Source organism: Paralichthys olivaceus, chromosome 18 (genome assembly GCF_024713975.1).
Source record: "Paralichthys olivaceus isolate ysfri-2021 chromosome 18, ASM2471397v2, whole genome shotgun sequence".
Taxonomy (NCBI): domain Eukaryota; kingdom Metazoa; phylum Chordata; class Actinopteri; order Pleuronectiformes; family Paralichthyidae; genus Paralichthys; species Paralichthys olivaceus.
This window is the reverse complement of record NC_091110.1, coordinates 6,310,869-6,333,994: the sequence shown is the minus strand read 5'-3', so window position 1 is coordinate 6,333,994 and position 23,126 is coordinate 6,310,869. Positions and strand designations below refer to the sequence as shown.

At 41.0% G+C, this 23,126-nt stretch overlaps 1 protein-coding gene across 2 annotated transcripts in view; it reads right to left on the bottom strand.

Annotated features, from left to right (window-relative positions):
• The window catches only part of col5a1 (procollagen, type V, alpha 1), a 73,795-nt gene extending 55,370 nt beyond the window's left edge, over positions 1 to 18,425 (bottom strand). For both annotated transcript variants that reach the window (XM_069513445.1, XM_020082040.2), the window contains exons 1-2: positions 18,037 to 18,425; positions 1,822 to 1,989 (exon numbers count right to left, since the gene is read on the bottom strand). In XM_069513445.1, the coding sequence (XP_069369546.1) occupies positions 1,822 to 1,989; positions 18,037 to 18,136 (268 nt within the window). In that variant the 5' untranslated portion in view covers positions 18,137 to 18,425. The remainder of the gene's footprint in view (positions 1 to 1,821; positions 1,990 to 18,036) is intronic.
• Between the last annotated feature and the right edge of the window lie 4,701 nt (positions 18,426 to 23,126).

The following is a 23,126-nucleotide window of genomic DNA, read 5'->3' as shown; positions in this document are numbered from 1 at the left end:
ATTCACATAATAAAGGTAAGAAAGGACTCCTCTGTTCTCAGTGCCTCTGTAGCTTCACATGAATCATCTCTTCCACATGTTTGCTTAATGATTGCATGTCTGTACTCGCTCCTTTTCCAACACATCATCACAGACTGTCTGTGGTTAGTGGGTCACGGGCCAGTGTGTTCTCAATCAGAGCTACTGCAGGTTTATCTTTATTTTTAAAACCAATGTTAGTCATAACAGAATGAGTTTACACACCTTTGTTTTGTCATATTTTAATTGTGGCTTCAGGAGACAGAGTGCTGGGTTGATAATTGAGAGAGAACTACCTCCTAGGCTTTGGGCCAAAGTAAGAATTCAGTAGCAGACTTAATTTAAGGAGGAAAAAAGAGATGGATAAAATGATCTCACACGTTTCACTGCCTTCTGGAATATATTAGCTGTACATTTTCTTAATGTTGAGGTGAGAGAGGGGACCACATCACAGACACTTACACTGGCTTGTTAGGGCCTTGGAGCTCCAGGCAGCTTCTTATTCTGTTTGCACCTAAAGAGTGTGTGGTGCCTGTACTGAACTCCTCCAAAGTTGGTTTGTTTTATGAAGACTGTTATTTTGGATGATCCGGAGTAGCATGTGCATAATTACAGAATGTGTATCTAAACAGAGGGCTCCGCTAACATAGAGCTTCAAAGTGGAGCAGTATTTGTTTGATTGGAGAGCATGATAGGGCACGCAGGCCGCAGCAGCCCTGTGGCTCCGCTTTAAGCTGCAAAAAAGAGCCAAGATACGGATCAAAGGTCCACTAAGGCCAGTGCAATGTCTGAGAGGACCATGAATGGGGCTGTCATCCAATCTAAGCTTTGTGGAGGCTTAGCTCACAGGAAGGGTTATCTTTTCTCCCTCTAGACCACATCGCTGCTCTTTTTTTGACTTTTTGTATCTTTGAGCTGCGGAGAAACCGATCCATCTATATTTTTAAAATTGGTTGTCACAGAAATATGGTTTTGAATTTCTGTACTGGAGAAAGAAGAAAAAAAACTGTACAGTGAAAGGAGCTCAGCATGTCTCACCAGACAGTTTAGATGAGATACAGAGAGAGAAAAGTACACTGTGAGGCAGCAGCAGCCGTCTAGAAGAAATGACAGAGGGGAAAATTACGGCGCTTGAGGGAAAATAAAGTGAAGGAGGGAGAAAAGCGAGCAGAGGGATGAGACAGAGGAAAGTATGGAGCAGCAGCCTAAAGCCACGTCAGCACAATAGAACAAGGGCGAAAGTTGAACCCCAGACTTCCCGCCCCTCTACCACCCCTATTTTCACTGCTTTTTCCACTGTCTAGCTCCTCCTCCAGAATCAAATATTACAGGGCTGGAATCTTTAGGCTTCTGCTGTGCGAGGAGTCATAATGCATTATCTTTATAGTTTGAACATTTGAATGTGTGAGACTAAGGACTGACTAAGTGTCCAGATGTGCTGCACATCTCTGACTTCTTTACAGGGCTGAATTATTTAGACATATTGTATATGCCCAAAATCCCATAAAATAAATGTACAGTTGACATAAATAATCAACTTATAGGAGCTAATAAATTGTCTACCTGGAGAAGGGGGTTTAGGAACAGACAAGATGAGAGTACATCATAAGGCTGACCAGATGGCTACGGCAGATACAACTAGTAAGATCTGCTAAAGATCTTGGAAAAGCCACAACATTTGCAGTCCTTCACTCTTGTGGTGCAGTATAGAAAATTAGATTAATATGGCATTGAGGATCCTTGATGTTATTTAAAAGACAGACAAAAAGAGATGGAGGTATTAGTACCGTGTCACGTACTCACCTGGATACAGCTGTTTGGTCGGGGCGCTGAGCTGGGCATCTCTGGATACTCTGTAAGCCACATCGGGGCCTTGTGATGACCTCCTATGTGAGCAGAGACCCGTTGTTTTTGTAACACCCTCGGGTAAACTGTGAAAATCTAAAATCTTCAAGAGGTCTGCTGGTTCCGCTACAGAAATAAAACAAAGAGACACAAAGAATTAGATTAGATTATTTTAGCACTGACGGAAACAGCACAAATGTTCAACATTTTATGATAAGCTTTAATTATGACAATTATTTTGCGTTTGTCTGTCTTTTGCTGACTCAGAAGCACTAGACTTTGTTATGGTTCACAAAGGATATTTTTTGTTATCCATTTAGACTTGAAACAAAGTTGTGCCCATTTATAGATCACCATGATCATGGGTTGCAGCTGCAGCAAAACCCATCCTTCTCTCCATTTGCTGACTCTACCGCTGCCTCCGTTGGGCCACAACCGTGCAATTAACACACTTTCAAGCCGGTTGTCCCGGCTGTCACCAGGCCACCACAGGAGTACACTGGTTCAGAACAATGTGACACAGGGTTTGACCCTGGACCGCACAATCGCACGCCAAAACCACCCAGGACAAACAGCTGTTCCTTCAGCCAGATGCACACATAACAAGCTGCACAATGACACACATTAGCATCCAGAAAAGGACACCGGGTCACATCTTTAGGGACAAGTCCGTAAGGAAAAGGGGCTGTCAGGATGTTTTAGGGGAGGGCAAACACTAAAGTCCAGGAGAACTAAACAGAAGACAACAGGGGATTTTATGGCACAGGAGTTTAGGATGCATTTTTGTGCAGTTGTTTGGAGCACCAAAGGCATCCCATCAGCCAAGTATAAAAGCTTGCACACACACACACCCACACACACACTCAGGTACAGCAGTGCTAGTGTCAGGCTACCAAGACCACACAAAAAGTTCAAAAAAAACCTTTCAATAGCTCCATCCATCTGGCAGTGAAAGGGTTGCTGGGAAAAGCGGAAAGGCGACTGGGCTGAACAAAAAAAAGTGCTTGTAGACTGTGCACTGCCCTGCAGCCTCCTCCAGCTGGATGTCATTACACATGACTCACGTGCAGATCAGGTCAATTAAAAAAAAGGAAATCTACACTCTGAGACAGAGGTCTCGGTTTAAGAACACTTTGGCGGCACGTGTTCCTCTACAGCTGTAAAGTGATTGTGGAAACAAAGCTTCTTACATTTTGCGTTGATTATCTTATCAAAAGGATAAACTTAGCTTCGACTACAGAAAGCTTAATGAGAGCTTTGAAATCCAAGAGATACTTGTAGGTAATCAAGTTATTTTATTCAGAAACCTTAAGTAGAAATCAGCATCAGACTTCAAGTTACTTAATACCATCACTCAACAAACCGGATTAGCAATAATTTGAGTGCATACCTCTGCTAAGGCCCAACAAAAGAAAACACCCAATCTCACAATGTCAAAGAAAAGGAAAAAACAATATAGGATCTGCCCACTGATCAAGATCTAATGGGTTCATCCTTGACCCACATCTCGTTCTTCCACCAAGTTTCATGTAGATCTGTTCTGTTGTTTTTGATCAATCTTGTCAATCTTACCATATTTCTGACTGCATATGTGGCATGCAAAGCAGTCCTCCTGCCTTGCTCTCTTTACTCTGTGTGCCTGTCACTCTGTAGCAAGTTAGAGTGACTTTTGTGTACGTGCACGGTGGGAAACGCTAGGGACAAACAGTTTATACCTGTTTATGCATAAATATTACCATCGCAGTCTTGAATAAGAGTGTGTAGACATTTCTTTCAGCAGACAAGAACTGATGTTGTCATATAATGTGCTGAGTGGTGCTTTCCTATCTCATCTCACTCATTCTGCCTTTTCCCTCCTTCATGCAGGAGGTCTACACAAACGTGGCACCCTGCACAATATAACATTGCTTCAGGGGACACATAAATCAGAGTACGCTAATCCAAGCACCACACCCAGCAGTTTAAAAAAAGCCATCTAGTCCATCCTATAAGCATGTCAAACAGATAACTGCATTCATATTCCTGGATGTGCATACCACAGGCTGACAGAGCCTCTAAGCAAGTGAAGGGTCTAAACAAAGAGAAAGCTTTGTCTGTCATCAGGTCATAATGAAGAGACAAGCAGAAACTCAACCACGGGCCAGAAAATGTCTATCATTCACCATGATGACAGAGGTTCACTTAATGAGCTCCTCAATTAGGTAGAATGCTTTGATGGAGGCTGCTTTTCTTTCATTTTGTTGTGCTATACAGATGGTCTGGATTTAAAGACTAGGAAATTGAATTAAGTGTCAACTTTTTTGTTTGATTGTGCACCTGATCTTGACAATGTTGTATAAGTGAAGCCATTAGAAGTAATCTCTTTAAGTATGGTCCCCCTATACTTATTAGGGGGTGTTGCTGCAGTAAGAGAGAAGTCAGTGTTCTGACACAAGTCATGTGCATGCCGATGTAAACAGGAAGCAGATTTCCTACTGGCAACGAACAAGAAACAGCAATGACTAAAAGTAAGACCAGGTTTTTCTTTGCTTGGACCCACAATGAGGTGGAACTGTCACTGACAGTAAAGGTCAGCAACGCTTTGCATTAATAGCTGGTAGTCCAGACTGATAAGACCTAATTAGGAGGTGAATGTGAGTGACAGCATCATCATTTCCGAAAAGTCCGTCCAAACTCAAACTCAAGTCTCCGGCATTTCTGCGGCACGCCAGGCCCCACAGGAAAAGAGATGTGTTCACATAATTCACCAAAGCTTGTTGGGCATGGGTTCAGCACATTATGAGGTTATGGGACTCTGTTGTTGTAATGTTGTTATGCACTGTCACTCACTCCATTAAAGAGCTGTGGGTAGCCATGGTGATGGCAGCAACATGAGGGATGTGGTTTTGTCAGTTGTCTGTGGAAAAGTTTGTTAATAAACGGCCACAGAGGCCAAAACAAGAAAACTGCTATTTGTAAAGGTCAGCAAAACACAATTCAAATGAAAAACTTCACGAATATTTGGTTAACGAGATCAAAAAATGTTGTATGTACAGTATATGTAGATATATACTTTGACAGACTGTCAACTAGGGAGATACCAAGATACCCTGATTGATCTGCCATGAATCAAAATTTGTGTTCTGCATTGTTATTTTGTAATGGTAATGAGAGATTGTAAGAGCTGATCATAAGAACTGAAAAATGGGACACTCAATCTCTCTCTTCATTTGCAGAGTTGGTCTCTTAGCAACTAAGGCCTGAATGCCTAAGATCTGAAAAGTTAAATACAATGTTTATTATTCACACTTGACAGCTCGGAGCATGAAGAGTAAGTAATTGAAGCACAGGGACTCTTGTTTCAGGGGAAAGACGAGATCATGCGTTGAAATGATTATCCAAACTCAATTAGACGTAATGATTCTGAATTGAAGGGTTTGAAACTTTCAGGATAAAAGACATGACAAGCTCCCAGGGGAGCAAAAGGAAGCTATGTCTGTTTAATTACAGCGTCTAAAAACTTTGCGCTGAAAATGTTTTATTCATTCATCAAACCAGCAACAAAAAATAAACTGCTTGTAGAGACCGTTTTAAGAGCCTACAATTAACTTTTCTGGAGTTTATTGTAGGCAGTTAGGCGCCTGAATGCCTCAGTTGTTTCTACCAAAATGTATAATTTGTTCTAGTTGGATGAGGCCGTCTCAGAGATGTGGTGCGATTATTAGGAAGTCGTCTGCACCTACTTTAATATAACAGGCTATGACACCTTTCATTTTAATTAAGTAAAATCTCTGCACTGTTGCGGTCTAAACCTTGCTAGTGCCTTGCACCAGTATGTGACATTAAGAAAGACAGAAAGCATTTTCATTTATTTACTAGGTAACCAAGGCAGATATTTATTGTTGCCCTTTTCTCAGACAACCAACAGTCGTCTCCTCTGTTGCTGTAGTCATTCCCTCTAACCTAACAACATCCATCTGCACATCATCCCTTGGGAGACTGATCAATTGATAACTGACAGTTACACAGAAATCCATACAAGGACTGAACTGGTTAACGCAGGGATTGTTAAACTGTCTAAATGGCAAAGTTGGAAGCGGTTGACAAGCGAGTCTGTGATTCTCAGACAAACCATCCAGACCTTGCATCCCTTTTCCATCACCTCTTAATTCACCACAGACACACAATCACTCCAGAACCTTATATGGACACACAACCGTGCATATGCATATGCCCTGGTGCCTGACACTGGCGATGATGTGTACAAATACTTGCCTCAAATCTTGCATCTTGTAATAACCCAAAAAATGATGTTAGACTACTCGACAATCATTCATCAACATGGCAATGCATTAGCAGTAGCGATCTCTTCGTTGTCTTCACACCAGAACGTCTAAACACACACAAACAACCAGTGACTACTGGTAAACAATTATCAGTTGTTTCCAACAAGCTGCAGCCGTTTTATGAGTTTATAGATGAAAACAACACACGAACAATGATTAATGATTTAAAGCAGTTCCTCTGAGCTACAGCCGCCAACACTCTTGCAGTTCATCATAACAATACGGATGTCACTATAACAATAACATCATCATAACAGCAACACAAGGGAGGAAGAAAGAGGGGGAAGTCTCTCACGACCCCTGCTGAGGAGAGTTGCTTTTGCTAATCCACACTGACACCAGCTAATCCCATGAAGATCAGCAGCTTTTTGAGGAAGGAAGCAATTGACATGAGGATGCCCCCTCATTCCACACCTGTTAACCACTCTTCCCCTCCATCGGTCAGTTCTGTTATCAAACTGTTCTCTCCTTTCCTTTTTTCCTCATGTGTAATCTCTTGTATTCAAGGACCTATAAGCGACTACAGGGCCTCTACTTTAGGGAGAGTTAGCTGGGTGGAGAGGGCCAGCTAGTAGTAGGAAGGTGAAAAGATGGCATGATACAGTATCTCGATCTCTATATCCACACACCAACTAAAAAACAATCACTCTAGGAGACCATTGGCTATCGCCTGACTATGAATTATAGCCTCTGGGGGCAGCTGACCATATTTTGGGGCTTTTAGTGTGGTGGGCTGATGTTCAGGCCAAGACTCTGTCACACAATTTACAGTCGGACTAGTTTGTTTTATCGCATGAGTCAAAAGCTTCTCCACACAAAACACAAACTGTGATAGTTTTTGTAGGTGTCTTAGGACCAGATAACATTTTGGATAATCTCAGCTCAATGCATATGAATGCAGATAAAATAAAAAACTGATAGATGATGAATTTCCGTTAATGTGTTCCACCTCTTTTAATCTCCACACCAACTGCTGACCGGTTTAGCAACTGAACCATTTTCTCCTTTAATAAAGGAAGTCAGGCACTTCAGAAACTTACACACGCAAGCATCAAAGTTATTTCCCTTCCTCTTTGACATATTCCCACACACCTTCATTCATGGACCTCTGTCACCGGCGCTCGACCTTTCAGCAGAAGCCGTCCTGACCACATCCTAAGCCACAGGTGGGTCTATGTCCCACCTTGTTAAGCTGAGATGTTTGCCCACTTAACACGGCAGTTCCCTCGAGAGGCAAACACCTCTGGCACATGATGCTAAAAATACTTTCCCCTGCGACCACAGCCCTTCACATCCTCAATGGCAGGTTCTCCGCACATACACAGAAGCTATTTACCTAACACGGTCTTGTGTACCAATGCACACCGCCGGTCAGTCCCGCTTTCTCTAGTGCATAAACTGCTCTCATGCAATGGAACATGATACAAAAAAGTTACACTGTAAATACAGAGCATCCTTTGACCTCTAGTTCCCTGCAAAAGCTTTTTTATGTTTGAATAAAACCCCTTCCTTCATTTAATCTCAATCGATCCATATATTAACAGCACAACACACAAAGGCCCTGTTTTTTCTACAAACCCTCTTTTGTCCACAGGCAAATTAATTTACAACACAATTAAAGAAGTGCAAGCAACAAAACTCGTGGATGTAAATTTAAAAATGGGGGAACCATTGAATACATTTAAAGATGGACTGCTCACCAAAAGTGAAGCCAAAATGTCTTGATCACCACCCAGTGGCTGGCTGCACTATAGGTCATGAACCCCGCCTCCCCTATGTTAATAGATGGGATATGCATCAAATTAAAAAAGTCAAACTACACATAAAAGATTGTTTGTCCTTGTAGGTAGTTCTTAACTCACTCATATATGTTTAAGTGCTAATTTCCCTGTAAGTTTGGTTTTAATCACTTATTTTATTTCATAAAAATGGGGTGAAATGTCACGACTGACAGGTAAGACTGACTTGGGATTGGTCGGGAGCATGTATCTCCTTATTAGGGTTTTACTAAAGCCATGTATGTAGTGGAAACTTGTAAGTGTAATGTTGAAATTAGCGAGTAAAGTCCTGTATCTTTGAAGTGATGTGCTAAAAGAGGAGCACTTAACTTTGATTAAAGCCTTTTATGGGTTTGTTTGTCAGACATGGGTCTGGATGAGGTTACAGCACAGTAAAGGCTAATGAATTCATAAAAGCGTGCAGTAAAAGTGTATATTACTTTTACAAAAGCGTGATGGAACATACTATATTATAGTAGTTACAGAGAGAAGTAGGCATGATGTGGTTTTACAAGTATCTTCCCCTCCCTACCTAGCTACATTTTCTTTTTACCTTTTTGCACTGTTTCTCTGAACAGTAGCTCAAGTGCCAGATTCATAATCCTGCTTTCGGCTCAGTGCCAAGACTGTGGTGGATCCCATTCCCCTAAACTATCCATCTCCCAGCAATTTACACTAATGCACACATGCACATACACACACACCATGTCTGTAAGAATGCTCACTGACTCCAGACGGCACCATCTCATTTGACAGGAGGAGGGGTGCCGGACCAGTGAATTAGGACTTTTTCATGGGGGGCGGGGATTAACATTCTTCCCTCTTCCACTGCCCCCTATCCTCCTCCTCTGGCCCTTCCTGAAGTGAGGCCTGACTCTCCAGGCACATGCTTGACCTGGTGCTGAGGACAAGAAGTAATTAGCAGCCATAAGGAGGACCCTGCCTCTCTTGGAAACCACGCACAGCTGAAAACAAGAATGTCCAATGAAAGACTTCCCCCTCCTAGAGTGCATCACCGACAGGGAGGGTGTAAGAGTTTTTTCTTTCCACCTGATTCTGTTATAAAAAGTTAAGTGAAGGCAACTGTTGTGAAGCTGGAGTCTCACTGTGATTACAGCAGGTTATCGTTATAGCCCTGACTTTAATTACTTAAAGCGAGACTGTTTAAGTTTCTGGAGAGGTTGAATGAGTTCAACATTCTTCTTCTTCTATTAAAAGTTGAATTCATAAGCAAGTGTAGCACTCTTACTCAATTCAGTGCACTCATTGGTTGGGCAGCTACAGGCAGCATGACCAGCACCGTTAACATCAGTGTCATATTGGCATCACTGTGTAACTGATCTCTCTCTATATGCACTACTCTTACACTTAATCTGAATTTTTTACCATTATCTGATATTAGCCAATCATGTTCCATAGCCACAGCAAAGCAAAAGTTGCAAATGCTTGTTTTGCAGTGTAAACCATCAGGAGGGAGGCTTGTTCAGCTGAGGTTCTAACTGGATCAGAACACAGAGCCTAAAAACCATCAAACGCTTAGTAAATACATGACATAATCTGTAATAGTGCCTTTCTCCCTTGAGGGTAAATGTTTCCTCTCATTAAAGTGTTTCAGCTTCTATCAAATCTGTGGAAAGGGTCTTTGTTTCAGGCGTGGTGGAGTTAAAACACAATATTGGCAAAAATACAAAAGCATCGAGGTTTCAAGTCCAGGATTATTACAGCAAAAAGCCCAAGAAACACACTCATCAAATCTGACCTTAAATTGTTGTGTCTGGGTTTCATGTGAGCAGACCTGGGAAGCATACCACAGGTATTACGCCTGCTAGATTTAACACATTATATACACTGCATAGAGATCCTGTGGTATCACCAGACACGCAACACATGAGTAAACTAATGCAAGCGCAAACCTGACTGAGACATTGCTTGGCAAAATGGCAAGCAATCACACACACCTCAGCACTGCAGCTTAATTAAATCTACTGACTGCTTAACAACTGCCAGGGAGATTTCCTGGCAATCTCCACATCCTCTGCACGCTTTGCAATAACACTGCACCAACATGGACGGCATGCTGTGCCCGCACATACACACAGTTCTGAAGACAAAAAGTCGTACAGGCAGAAATCTAACATACTGTAAGTGAGTTATATTTTAGTAAACATCTGTAAAACCCTACCATGGTTGGGTAATTTGACCGGAAATCAAATTAAATGCAATCAGATCTTCCTGAGTATGGTTCAATGACAGGAGATGGTGTGAAGTGAGATTAAGAGGAATTTAATGAAAAACTACATTTTATAAACAAAAAACACAATCACTCTATCTTAGCAACAAAAACACCAACTTTAAACTTTAGATGTTTGCCATGTAACTGACATTCATGAGTCAGTTCATTATCTCAACAACTATTATAATAGTGCTTGTGTATGACTACTTATGGCCATAGTGGTAGTAACTCTGAACATGCTAAACTATTACCATTCAACACATTGTCAGCAGCTTTGATTTGAACAGACAGGAAGTAAGAATAATGAATGCCTGCAGGTATCTCTGATTAAATAACAACTTTTAGGTATGAACTCTGAGCAACAAGAACTAAACAAAGTCGGTCAATGACCTCACGTGCCAGTATTGATTAAGTTTCATTTAATCGGCTGACTGTGATCTAGACTTCACATGACACTAACCCGGTGACCTCGACCGAGTGCGGCACGTGAACGCAGCAGTGGAGAGGAAGAGGCAGCACAGGGAGAAATGTTTTTGTTTATGGACTTAATGCCTTCATTTCCCTGTTAATGACCAGCTCATGATGATGGGATAGATTAGCCTTAACATCCAGTCACAAAATGACAGGAAACGACAAGAAACGACAGTCAGCCAGACAGAAAGTCATGCAGACAAAATCCACCCAGCAGGATCTGCAGATACAGTCTCACATATTCACACAGATGTACTGTCTCCGTCTCTCTCACACACAGACACAAAGAAGACAGACGCTCAGATGTGAAAGATGATCCAGAGAACAGAGAGTTATTCTGACCACAGCTACTCTTCTGTGAGTTTCAGCCGAGGTCTTATTGCTTTAACAGAGAGAATACCAGATGGTTTACTTCACTCTCTCCACGCTGCAGCTCACAGCTCTGAAGATAAATCGCAGTCTGCCTTCCACCAGACGATGATGGAAAAACGGAGTCAAGATTCCACGGTGCACCTCTGAATGCACATTTGACACCAAAGGCTCCGAACGTGTTATCACCATTATCTCTGTCTTTTATCTCATCTTCCATTTGTGGCTTTGTCCTTTTTCGCACCAGCTTCATTTTAAAACCTCCTTTTGCTTTAGTCCCCTCTGCCTATTTAATCTTTTCCTGCATTGACGCCTCTCCCTCATTCTGTCTCTCCCACAGCAGATATAGTTTTGATGGCTGCCTGCTGAGAAATTTATGATAGAAGATGGCCCTGCAGCACTGAAATTACAAAACCATTTCCTCTCAGCCACACTCACAGAAAACCATTATTCCAGCACCAACACATTGACAAAAAAAATCATAAAACTGAATCGTATAAATATAAAATTCTGCACAGTGATGAATCTTTCCTCTTGTTAAGGGCTTTCCAGCGCTGAAACACCCAGTAAAGCCTATCAAACCTACATATTATATTTTCCAATATCTCCTCACTGAGGTGCTGTGCCTCTTAGCTAATGATGGCAATAGATCCAACTACTGTATGTTTTTTTCTTCCAAAGAAAGTTTCATCTCATTAATGAACTGCAAACATTTGCAAAAAAATGCTTTAAGTAATCCCACATAAAAGCGTAACACCGAAAAACGTATTCACAAGCTTATTTTCGAAGTTATCCTATTTTAGTGTGAATTGAATACTGACATCAAGTCTTAAAGGAAGAGAAAACCACAGAGAAAGGATGGAGAATTTTAAAAATAAAGTAGTAGCACTGCTAAGATTTGATTTAACTGCTTATGCTTATCAATTCCTGACAAATTTCTCCGATGGTAAAAAGCAGGCCAACACAGATGCATATAATCAGGCGAGGATGAAACGAGCTAAGTCTACCTGCATGGTGCTAATATTATTCTAACAGTGTCCATAAAATACATGGTATCACTGGAATTCAAGCCCATGCTGTGTAGAAATTAGTTTCAGCAAACTTCCCTTTTATGGACGTTATAACTTTCACTGTCACCGTTTCTTCCTCTCTGCATTGATTCCTTTGTGTTTGGAGTATGACATCATTGTTTTGAAAACTGCAACTGAAAAACTTGACATCAATAAAAGGTTTTGATCAGCTAGGTGTGGACAATTTGGAACCAACCCTAAACCAAACCATAGGAGAGATTGATATAACACTGACATGGAAAAACCAAAGGGAAGGTAATGTTCTTGTGATAACAGACCCTGTAGCCTGGGGGTAGGAAAAACTTACCATCTCCTGTAGTGCCAAATAATCTGCCTGAGCTGCAGTGACAGCCAAGTCAACCATCAATTAATCTCCTCCTGCCACTTTAACTAGTGTCAAACTTGAGCAACATCAACCCTGAGGGTGAACAGAAGTTATTGTTTACCTGAGACAAAATCTAAATCAGGTACTGACTCCGAGGTTAGAATGAAGAAAAAAAAAACTATTAACTTTGTTTTTGCAAATTATGTTCCAGGAGAAATCCTTATAACTTCCAAGACTGCAGTCTTTCCCAGACTTGACTAAGTAGTGTCTGCAAACATAACCATTACAAAGTTGTATTATTATTTAATTGCTACAGTATTATTTTGCTAAAGTCGCAATTAAAAATAGAACACATCTGACTTCAATGAAGTTTTTTTTTTACCAGAAACCATTGTATTTCCCTTTCGAAGGAAAAAGTGCTTACACTCAGGATTTCTGCTGCCCAGGCTGTGGCTAAGCTCGGGCTGGGGAAGGGGGAATGGGGTTGGAAAGGATGAGTCATACATTGCTTTCCATGCTCAATGATTATAATACCCCATTACAGAGAAAAGCACTGTTTCCCAGCTCAAGTGAATAGTCGACTTGTGAGCCAGGACCAGACTAAACGTTTCACTCAAGCCATGCACTTTATACAAAGCATACTGTTAAAAAATCAACTGCAGGGGTAGGAGTTGCATCATGAGGTAACACTTTCAACTTTTTACATCACTGATGTGTCCCTGTTGACATTTCAAACGGGACTGCATCCATTTTGTTCCTTTTTGTAAGGGTAAAGAACACATCAGCCCTTTCTGTCTAAAGCTGAAATGATTCATCTCTGTCTGGGTGTCTCTAACAGATGAAAGATTTGTGCAAGAAACACCTTTTAGAGAAAACCATCTGCACCCGGCTTCAAAATCCACTGTGTCATGAGCACAGAGGACCATTGAGCAGTGCGAAACAATTATTTCACCCTTAATGAGTCTGGAAAGGGATAGATGATATCCTGTTCAGGATGTGGCAAATAATGCACTATTCGTAGCGAACAAAGAATCTCCTCAACTCTAACACGGGGTCAAAACCTTGTCCTGCATATTTTGTTCTATCTCCAATGTTGTTATCAGGCATTAGAGGCTTATTTACAGAGTCCTTTCCAAAAAGTCTGCATTTACAGGGTGAAGTGGCACATGCAATGCAGGGTCACTGCTTCTCTCCACAGTCCAGCTAGCTCAGATTCCTTCCACGGCAATATAGGCACACACAAGACGCCAATTTTGTTTCTCACTGCCACTTATCTGACTGAGCTGGACCTGGACCTCGGGATCCCCACTTAAAGGTGATTAAGAAACCACCCACTGAAATCCCAGCTGAGTAACATGTCTGACTGAAAGATGATTAACTATAGAAAAGAGCAATGGTAGTATTGGCTCTAAAAGCTATAGTAATGCAAAGGTATGTCTGTGTCTGCAGCCTCATTCAGGGCTAACTAGCTGTTAGCATTGTCTGAAGAAAAGAAAAAGATATCATACGGAAAGTTCTGCAAGCTCTGTAAGAATGCAATCACATCTTTAAGCTTTTTAAATTGGCCACATGAAGAACTCAACACATGGTGGCAGAAAAGGCTGAATTGGCTTAGCCCTATAAATTCCTTAAGAAAGAGCGTTGTCCAGATATAAAGAGACTGTAAATACAGAAACAGCTGTGGACCAGGTGTATCCGACCTTTAACCTTGTCATAAAGTCGACTCACTTCAACAGAAAGAACCTTTTAATGACCCTGAAAGTGTGTGTGCGCAAACCTGGCTAAATCGCAAAGGTACTAACTCAGCTATAAGGCTGCAGATGTTATTTGATTAAGAATCTTTCACTAAAACCAGCCCAGAACGGTGTATTTCCTTAAGAAACTTTTTTCATGGTCCCCTGTTTCACCAAGAATGGGAAGAAAACATCTGGAAGACATTTCGCTGGCTTTTTAGAGGGCTTAGCAGACAGCACAATGGAACTCATCGAATCCAGATGTGAAGGCGATCGGTGAAACAGCGAGGCTTTCTTCTGTTTATCCCATTAAAACGTACATGAGGATAAAACAAATATCAGCTTCTTAAGTTTAGACTAGCTTTTTATTTTTTTATTTTGCGCACCTATACAACTCTGTCTTCTGTTACCATCAGTGACTTTGGCCAAAATCCATCCTTGTTATCATTTGCACATGGTATTCAAAGAATGTTTTCTCAGTATTTTTGATGACTAAAGTACTCCGTACAAGTAGGTTCTGGTCCTGTGTGAATATTTGTTATGGACGAAGACCATCCCATAAAGATTTGGTTAATTAATGATAACAAACCACAGCAAAAAAAGAGTCAAAACAGACGTTCCAAGAGTCGTGAAAAGAGTCCATTGATTTGAAGGAAGTTGGGAGAAAATCAACTCAGCAGAAACATAAAGGAAACCTTCTGGAGAAGAAGCCAGATTTGGTCCACAGCAGAAATGCTGATCGTTAATCTACTCAACTACTGAGGTCCCACACTGGGAGGCCAGGGCATTACATTACACTTAAATGGATGAAAATGTCTACTAGCTGGACATTTGACTGATGATACACCATTATTAACTAAATCAAGATAATTCTGAATCTTAGGCTAAAGTACAAAACTCCCCAATGGGACTGTTTACGAGCAAAAAAGAGGTTCTATACAAAGCACAAGAAACATTGACAGCCAACCAATCAACTCATTATCTTTGTGACCTCCACCAGCCAACGGAGGATTTACTGACACTAGGAGCCGCAGCAAGAATTCGTATCTTCAGGCACTGAAACTGTAAACCTGACAGCAGTGGCAATCCCAATGTCCTGACCTTCACCTTTGAACTCCAACCCCTCTTTTCATTCTTAACCTCCATGTCTTGTGAGCCTTCTGTTATTACCACTATTCACATATGTTTAAAATGAGGTTTCCTCTTTAATGCCAGGACTCTGACTTCCCTCACTCTCTCTGTTAAACCTCTTTGACCTCAGGTTGCTTTGAACTAGGAACTTTGAGAATATGCTGTAGTGTTAGAGGCCTATTTTAATATATTTTCTCTATTACTCTCTGGTTTATCAGTGGCTAAAATACTATCTTAGAGTATTACATACTACTCCATTAGAACTTTGCAGGGGAGCAGGCCTGGGTTAATTTCACTGCAGACCAGTCATTCTGAGGGTCAGTGGCCCAGTACAACCTTAAAACTGCACTCATCTATGTTTAATAGAAACAAATGGCTGCTTGATGTGAAATGAGTGACTCATAGTAACAAAGCCACTGCAGATGTTCACCACAGTCCGCTCTACAGAGCATTTTAGCATTTAGCACTTTTTGTTTCCTGTTGCGGTTCTTGTCTTGGTCTCTGTTCTTGTATAAATCAGTAGCGTACAAGTGTTTCCAGTGACAAGCTGGAATAAACCAACTGTGCACAAACACCAAATGGTGCACAGGCAAAGTTAGCAACCAGCGTGTTAGCACGGTGCAACATTTAGCAAACTATAGACCTGGAGATTTTCCTCTATATAGTTGGTGGAGACCAAAGCAGAGATAAAAGGAGAGTGAATATTTATCTTAATTATTTATTAAATGTGGTTTGATTTAACAGTTACACTTGGAGCAAATCTGGTTGTTTTAACCATTTTGAATTGTATCCATAATGGAAATAGTTATTGGACCCAATACACAAAGTATATGGTAAATGAAGAAAATAGATCTAAAATATAAATAAAAAGAAAAGATGCAACATCAACTCTATAAACTATGTCAGTGTTATTCAGTCACCAGATATCTAATTTAGTAAAGCGCGAAATATTCAATTAAATCTTAATACTTTGTTCAATGCTTATCTTACTATTCTAAATTGGAATGCAAATATACTGCATGGTTGACACATCCATACAACACAGTATATCCAGGTCCTCCATGAATCTTCAGTGCTGACAAACTGGCTAATTGTCAGCAATTGCTATTTTCCCACAATGATGGAGAAGACACGTGCAAATCTTGCATACAATTTTTTATTCAAGCCAACACCATGATATTTCAAGTTTAACTGTCTTGCTTTGCTCATTTACATTCAATCTAATTAGTTTGCATGAAACCTGTCTTGTAGTTGGCACATTGCTCACGCTCAGTCATCAAGTGTTTCTCATTCAGCATTTGTCAAGTTGCAGGAAGTGTACCAGCCCCCTGAAAAATCACTTACAAGACTCTGGCTGCTCTTTGTCAGTTTTAAGAGCTGATTAACTCCAGCCCTGAGCATCACAATCATTTCCATGCTCTGTAGTGTCCCACCTAAATACCTCTCCAGCTCCCCCTCTGTCATCAAAAATGACCCAGATCTGGGACCAACCGTTAGCCTATATGATGACCACGTTTGTGTTGAGCTTACAACCAACAAGCTACACTGATTCCCTCATTTACATTTGACAGCAAGAAAAATATGAGCCTGTAAAACCATTTCAGCTCCATCTGTGTTTCATAATCATTATTTCAAATTCTCTGGCTTAAGGCAGCCACATTACACGGTCCGCACCAACAGTTTCCAACTGTCCTGCACAGACAGAAGAAGCCACCTGTTCACCTCAAAGTCCCGTGTCAGAGACTCACAGCGGACCACCAACAATGCCAGGCGGTCTTAAGGTGCTAATAATACATGCAGGACCAGACCCCAGCCCCACTGCCACAGCAAAGCATGACGCCTGAGAATCTATGGGACACAACAGTCCCACACGAGTACATGATTATTTTTAAAGAATCGCTTCTTCCATCAGTCTACCTTCGGACTGGGTTTTAACTGTTTTTAAGTTACAAATTCCAAATTTTTACATTCATATCCTGTTACATATGTGTCACTGGGAAGATGTGGAGATTCTATAGAACATAATTAGTGAAATATAAGTTTGTTGCAGTCTTAGCATATAGGGCCCACTGCTTTAGAGGCTGTGTCCTGATCATGGTGTCCCAGTCCTTGAAGGCAGCTCCACCCTGCCACTTCAGACAAGCTCCAGCCCCTCCCTCTTATGCTCATCCCTCTCATCAGTTGAAAAAAAGAAAAAAGATTGAAAAAAGCTGCTTCAGCTGCACCACAGCAAAATTACTATTATAGTACAGTGACGAGTCTGCAGAATGCAAGAGAAAAACGAATTTCATCTTAAAGTGACATCTGGGAAATACATTCTATTTGTCTGGCTGGAGCAGAAGGTTTATTATTTCACTTTCTTATGCTTGTAAACTTTGCCACCGCAAGTTGATCTTTTTGCTATTCAGGTGCAGATCTTATCGTTTTCTGATGCTTTTGCAAATGCACACCTCACTGCAGGGTTGCTCCTTATTCAGATCACAGACAGAAGTGGCCAATTCCATTCTACAAGAAAGAGCTTTCCCCCAGTTACTCGCAGTCTTTTCACACTAGCACCACAGCCCCGTGGTTTTGTGCAGACCACGTTGAATACATTAAAAAGGGCACAAAGATGATTTGAGGAGGAGGAGGGGTGGTCCACTATGACCCAAAAGACAGAGAAAACAAACTTTTACGCGCAGCGCAGCGCAACTCCAAAAACAATCTGCATCCACAAACCCTCCCCAGCTGCGTCTTACCTGAACTTGCTTGCGATGTGACAAAAAGCAGAATCACCGCTAAAGTGATCTGGGCGTCCCTTAACCTCCGTTTAACTTTCCATCTTATATGGGTATCCATGACCGCCAGAGACGTCCACGGCAAGTGGATTCACTTTTTTCTCAACTTTCAACTACTTTGACGCGCAGCAACTTCTTGGACAACAACTTTAAAAAGAAAAGTCCAAAAAAGTCCCAGAGAAAGAGAGAGAAAGGGGGAGGGGGGGTGTATCGTTATCTCTCAAGCAGCCATAAGGGGTTTGTGAGTGTGGGGTTCCTCCAGCTGGCTGACGGATGGCTGACACCGTCTTCTCCCGCACTGCTCCTCTCCTCTCTGCTCCACTCGACTGTCCTGCACCGCTGCTCCCTCCGATCCCGAAGTGCTGCCCCCTCCCTCAGTCGTCACATAGAGACCCCCCCCTTTCAAGTCCAACGGGGCAACACACACACACACACCAAAAAAAAGTCTTCTCCCCCCCCGGGCTGTCTTTCACACAGCGGACAGGAGGCCTGGACAAATCAGAGCAGGCCATACATGAGAGGCAGCCCCGTTATTGGCCGACGGAGGGAGGAAAAGTTGAGAGAAAGTTTCACGCCTCCAGTTTCACTGCTCAAAGATTTACATATATATATGTATATAAATATATGAGCTTAGGTGTGAAGACCTTTTTGCTGTGAGGCAACAATGCTAACCTGCACCCAGAATTTGCACCACTTTATAAAATATCCCCAAATGCTGCTACCACCAATGTGCTGTATATTATTTATAACCCAGTGGCCATGATATTGAACTCTAGCCTGGTGATTTTGTGCTGCATTGATATAATTGCCTTGACATTACCAGCAGCATTTGTATTTAGCTTTGCCATCTCATCAAAATTTAACTATTCATGGAAAAGTTGACCATTTAAAATGTGAAACAAAAAATTATAATGACAATTTATTGTTTAATGTTTCTTTATTTTATCATTAGGGTGTTCTAAATATGCATTCAAAATGAAATATTTGGCTATAAAGTTGCTTGGGGGGTTCTGTGTCACTTTAATATACTATATTGTCCTTAGTATCAGACTGTGGTGCATATTCCCAAATGATTGTGTGATACCCTACAAAGAAGCTGACATAAAAAAAAACTATAATGTGAAAAAATATTGTGATTTCAACACATGGTGTTTTCTGCATCCCATTGAAAAAATGTTAGTAATGTGAGGATGAAATTAAATTTTATTAAGTTATTAACTTGAGATGATTTGCTCAGATTCTATGCAAGTCCGCACAAACTAACAAAAAGTCTAGTGTGTGGACCTTGAGTGATTTAAGCTCCGCTCCCTCTGGGAAGACGGCCCAGCTTTTATCAAATTATTCTTAACCTACTCAACTTCCAATCAAGGCTACTTTATCAGCCAACCAACAAACTAACAGCATGAAGCAATTTATTTCTCAGAGGCCATGGTTAAGTACAATATTAAATAACACTATTGTGTATTAATACAGTGTGAAAAAGCAGTTCATACATGTGACTTAATCATGTGAACCTACTTAAAGAAAAATACAATTTTGTTCAATCCACAGTGAGCATCAGACACTAGCCCTTGCTGCCGTCGTCTCAGAAAGAGCCAAAAATGGCAGCTGTCTTTTATAATGTGTCATATGGCTGCTCCGGTGGGGGGTGCAGACTTCCATAAACTGCCCAGTAAAAGTCCGTTTTAAACACAGTAAACAAACGCCACAGTGGTTGTGAACACATGCGACTGTGTGAGAGACGAGTTTGAACGTGAACGCCCGGTGGTTACTGTAAACTTGGACCGTCTTGAATATACATGACAGGCGGTGACCTTTGCTGTTACAGAGTGAGCTATTGTCGTGAGGCGCTGTGTTAATATCCTGGTGGTTAGTTGGCAAAAATTGTTAAAAAGTCAGTTCAACTTGAAGAAGAAGGCCACCTGTGACACCACATGGTCCATATCTGTATTCACACTCCAACAGACCCTTATTTATCACTCAGATGGAGGCGTCTCTCTATGATGGGCATTAAGCAAAAAGAAAAGCACTGCAGAATCCCACCTCTTTGGTGCATTCAGTGTAGAGACTGTATCTGCATGTGCTGTATAACCATGATTAAGCATATCAACCAGTTCTCAGCCAAGCAGTTACGCCCCAGCCTACCCTCATCTCATTATGTGCACACTTTAAAGGTGTTAAATGTTTTCTCTGCCAAATAAGTAGATTCTCCTCAGAGGGTAAGAAGATATTTACATCAAGAGTAAACTCACCACTCAAAACTGACCACTTAGCCATATAATGGTTACGTGGTTAGATATATGGGGCAAATTATGGCCTGAGCCCTGTGTTTAGTGCGGCTTTATACCTACACCGCACTAATCTCACAACAACTCCTGCACGAGGCCTCACTCCCTCAATGTGTCCGCTAACCAAAAACATGGTGATGTATCTGAAGCTGGCAGCTTTGTTACATATGAGAACTTTCAGTCAGAATAATCTTTGACTAAAAATGCCCCAGTGAGACAAGGAGGGTTTCTGTCTCAGTGCCATTTCTTCAGGCCTATTTTCTGCATCCACTTCCCTCAAGTGTCAGGATGGAAATGTCAGCGGGAGAAAATCAATCAGTGGCGCAATTCAGTTTTTTGGTCAAATAACTAATAAGACAATTAAGAAATACTCCGTTACGAGTAAAAGATGTAAAAGATATCAGAGTAAGAGCAAATCCAGGTTAGAAAGCACTGGTTTAATCAGTAAAAACGTGTCATATTTTATAGAATCACACAATGTTTTCTTTCGTCATGAACTTGTATGTAAAAAGTTAACCAGGAGCTGTTGCACCAGAAGTTTCTTGAAGTCACACTTTCATCCCTCCCCAAAGAGTTGTAGTTTTAAAGGTCATTTATCCTTCGATTACAACTTGTTACGTCAGCTTGAAATTAATATAAATTAATATAAATTCTTTGTATTTGAACAAATATGCTGTATATGTTAATGTATTCCTTTTAATCTCAGTAACATTGTGTGTTTAAGAGGGATTTATTTTGTGGGCAAAACAGAGGAGACAACATGAGGAGACAGGAGTTCTCATCTGCATGTCTACTTCCTCTTCAGCTTCCTTGCAAACAAAAACATTTCATTCGTCAGGGTCTTGTAAACTTTGCACACCCCGAATTATACATACCTGCCCTTTAGATCTTCTTAATCATTTCCCAATCATTTTTCACAGACCCCACATCAAAACATCGCTCTCCAGTGCTGTGATGGAGTAAGGTCTCATTTCTCTTGAATGATAGCTTTGTAGTAAGACAGAAGTAGGAAATTCAAAAACATGAAACCAATAGACCAGATAAATTGTGGATTCTGGCTCTGAGGAGCAGCTCCTGGCAGCTCCAAACACAGATTAGACATTTACGCAACAAAGAATGTTTTACTGTAGATCGAGAATCTGTGAGTATAACAAAAGGAGTGTGTATTGAGAATACAGTCTCACTGTGTGTGTGTGTATGTGTGTGTGTGTGTGTGTGTGTGTGTGTGTGTGTGTGTGTGTGCATTCTCTGTTTTGTGTGTTGGCACAGACACAAGTCCTGGGATAAAAAAGAGACAAGAGGCGAGGGGGAAACCCACGAGCTGACTGTCTCTTCAAAAAAAAAAGAAAAAGAAAGAGTGAGTTAGACACCAGTTTTATGTTTTGAAATCCAAATCAAAGTTTTTTTTTAATTTAGACGGCATCAATGTTCAGTGTCTTTAGGTCAAGTTCCTGATGTTTTCTAAGTGAGGCATCACTGCTCTGCAAAAGAAGCGGTTGTAAAAACTTGAACATTTTTTAAGTAGGAGTGTTTGATGAAAGCAGAAGAACCATTGACAGAACATGAACCCAATGGCATCGTTAAAGCCTATTTGGCACGATGCACAATGGCAGGACACTACATTTTCCATTTCACAATGTGCAATGCCATCCTATGCCAGTATTTTATGTTCACGGCAAAACTAACAAAGCACAGTGGAGGGAAGTCTGAAGCATTAGGAGAGTTGAGTGTTAAGTCTGGAGAGAGGATGAAAATTCTCTTGGGTCCACGTATACTTGGGAGGATGACTAAACAGTGCCTGTTCATCAGAGAAGAAAAACACTCTGGTGGTTAATGAGTCAGTCTCACCTTGTCTGCTCATGCTCCCAGCTGCAGCTTTTCTCTGCTTTGACATTTTATGCTGGAAAAGATTTGTGAGCGCATATTTCCTCCTGTATGGATAATCAAAGCCAAAAAATAGTCATGCCAGACATGAATCAATCAATTGGCATTAATGAAAGCTAACAGGGTGAGACAATGATGCAGGCATGGCCCTGTGTGACCTGCATAGGTGTGCAGAGGAGTGTGAAACAGGAGCAGAAAGCATTGGCATCAGTACTGTGGTAGAATGTTACTACATATTTTATCTGTACTTTGCTTAAGTTGGTATACTTTCAAGTACTTTTCACTTTTACTCCACTACATATATCATCAAAAATGTAGATTTTCTACTAAATTACCTTTTTATAATACAATGCGTTACATTATTTTAAAATATTCTTTTAAAGTGATCAATAATTAGACAGGATTTGGTCCATTGATCCAATCAGTGTCTGAAGGTAGCGTTAGACCACGCCTCCCCGCCGTAATGATGCAGCAGACTGTTGCAACTGTCTGGTCTTGAAGTAAGAATCCCATTAATTTTCTGAATATAGATTTTGAGTATCAGCTGCAATACTTTAACCATCCAAGGTAGATTTACCACAAGCAACAAGATTGAATTAAAGATTTAAAGAGAAGCACTACACTACCCACAAGCCTCAGGTATAATAGAGACATCTGTTATTGGCGGAGCTTGCCGTTAACATGGAAATGTTTATCACATGAAAATCATGTCGGCTACAGTCGGACCATTCAGCATTGCATAACAACATGCTGCTTTTTTTTGAGATGAGGAAGAGAGTCCAAAGGGGTGTAATCACTGCAACAAGCTTAAATTCAAGTAGAAGCGCTGGATCATTCGCAGTGGTTTATGGGATGTGTAGTTCCTTCACACATAATTCT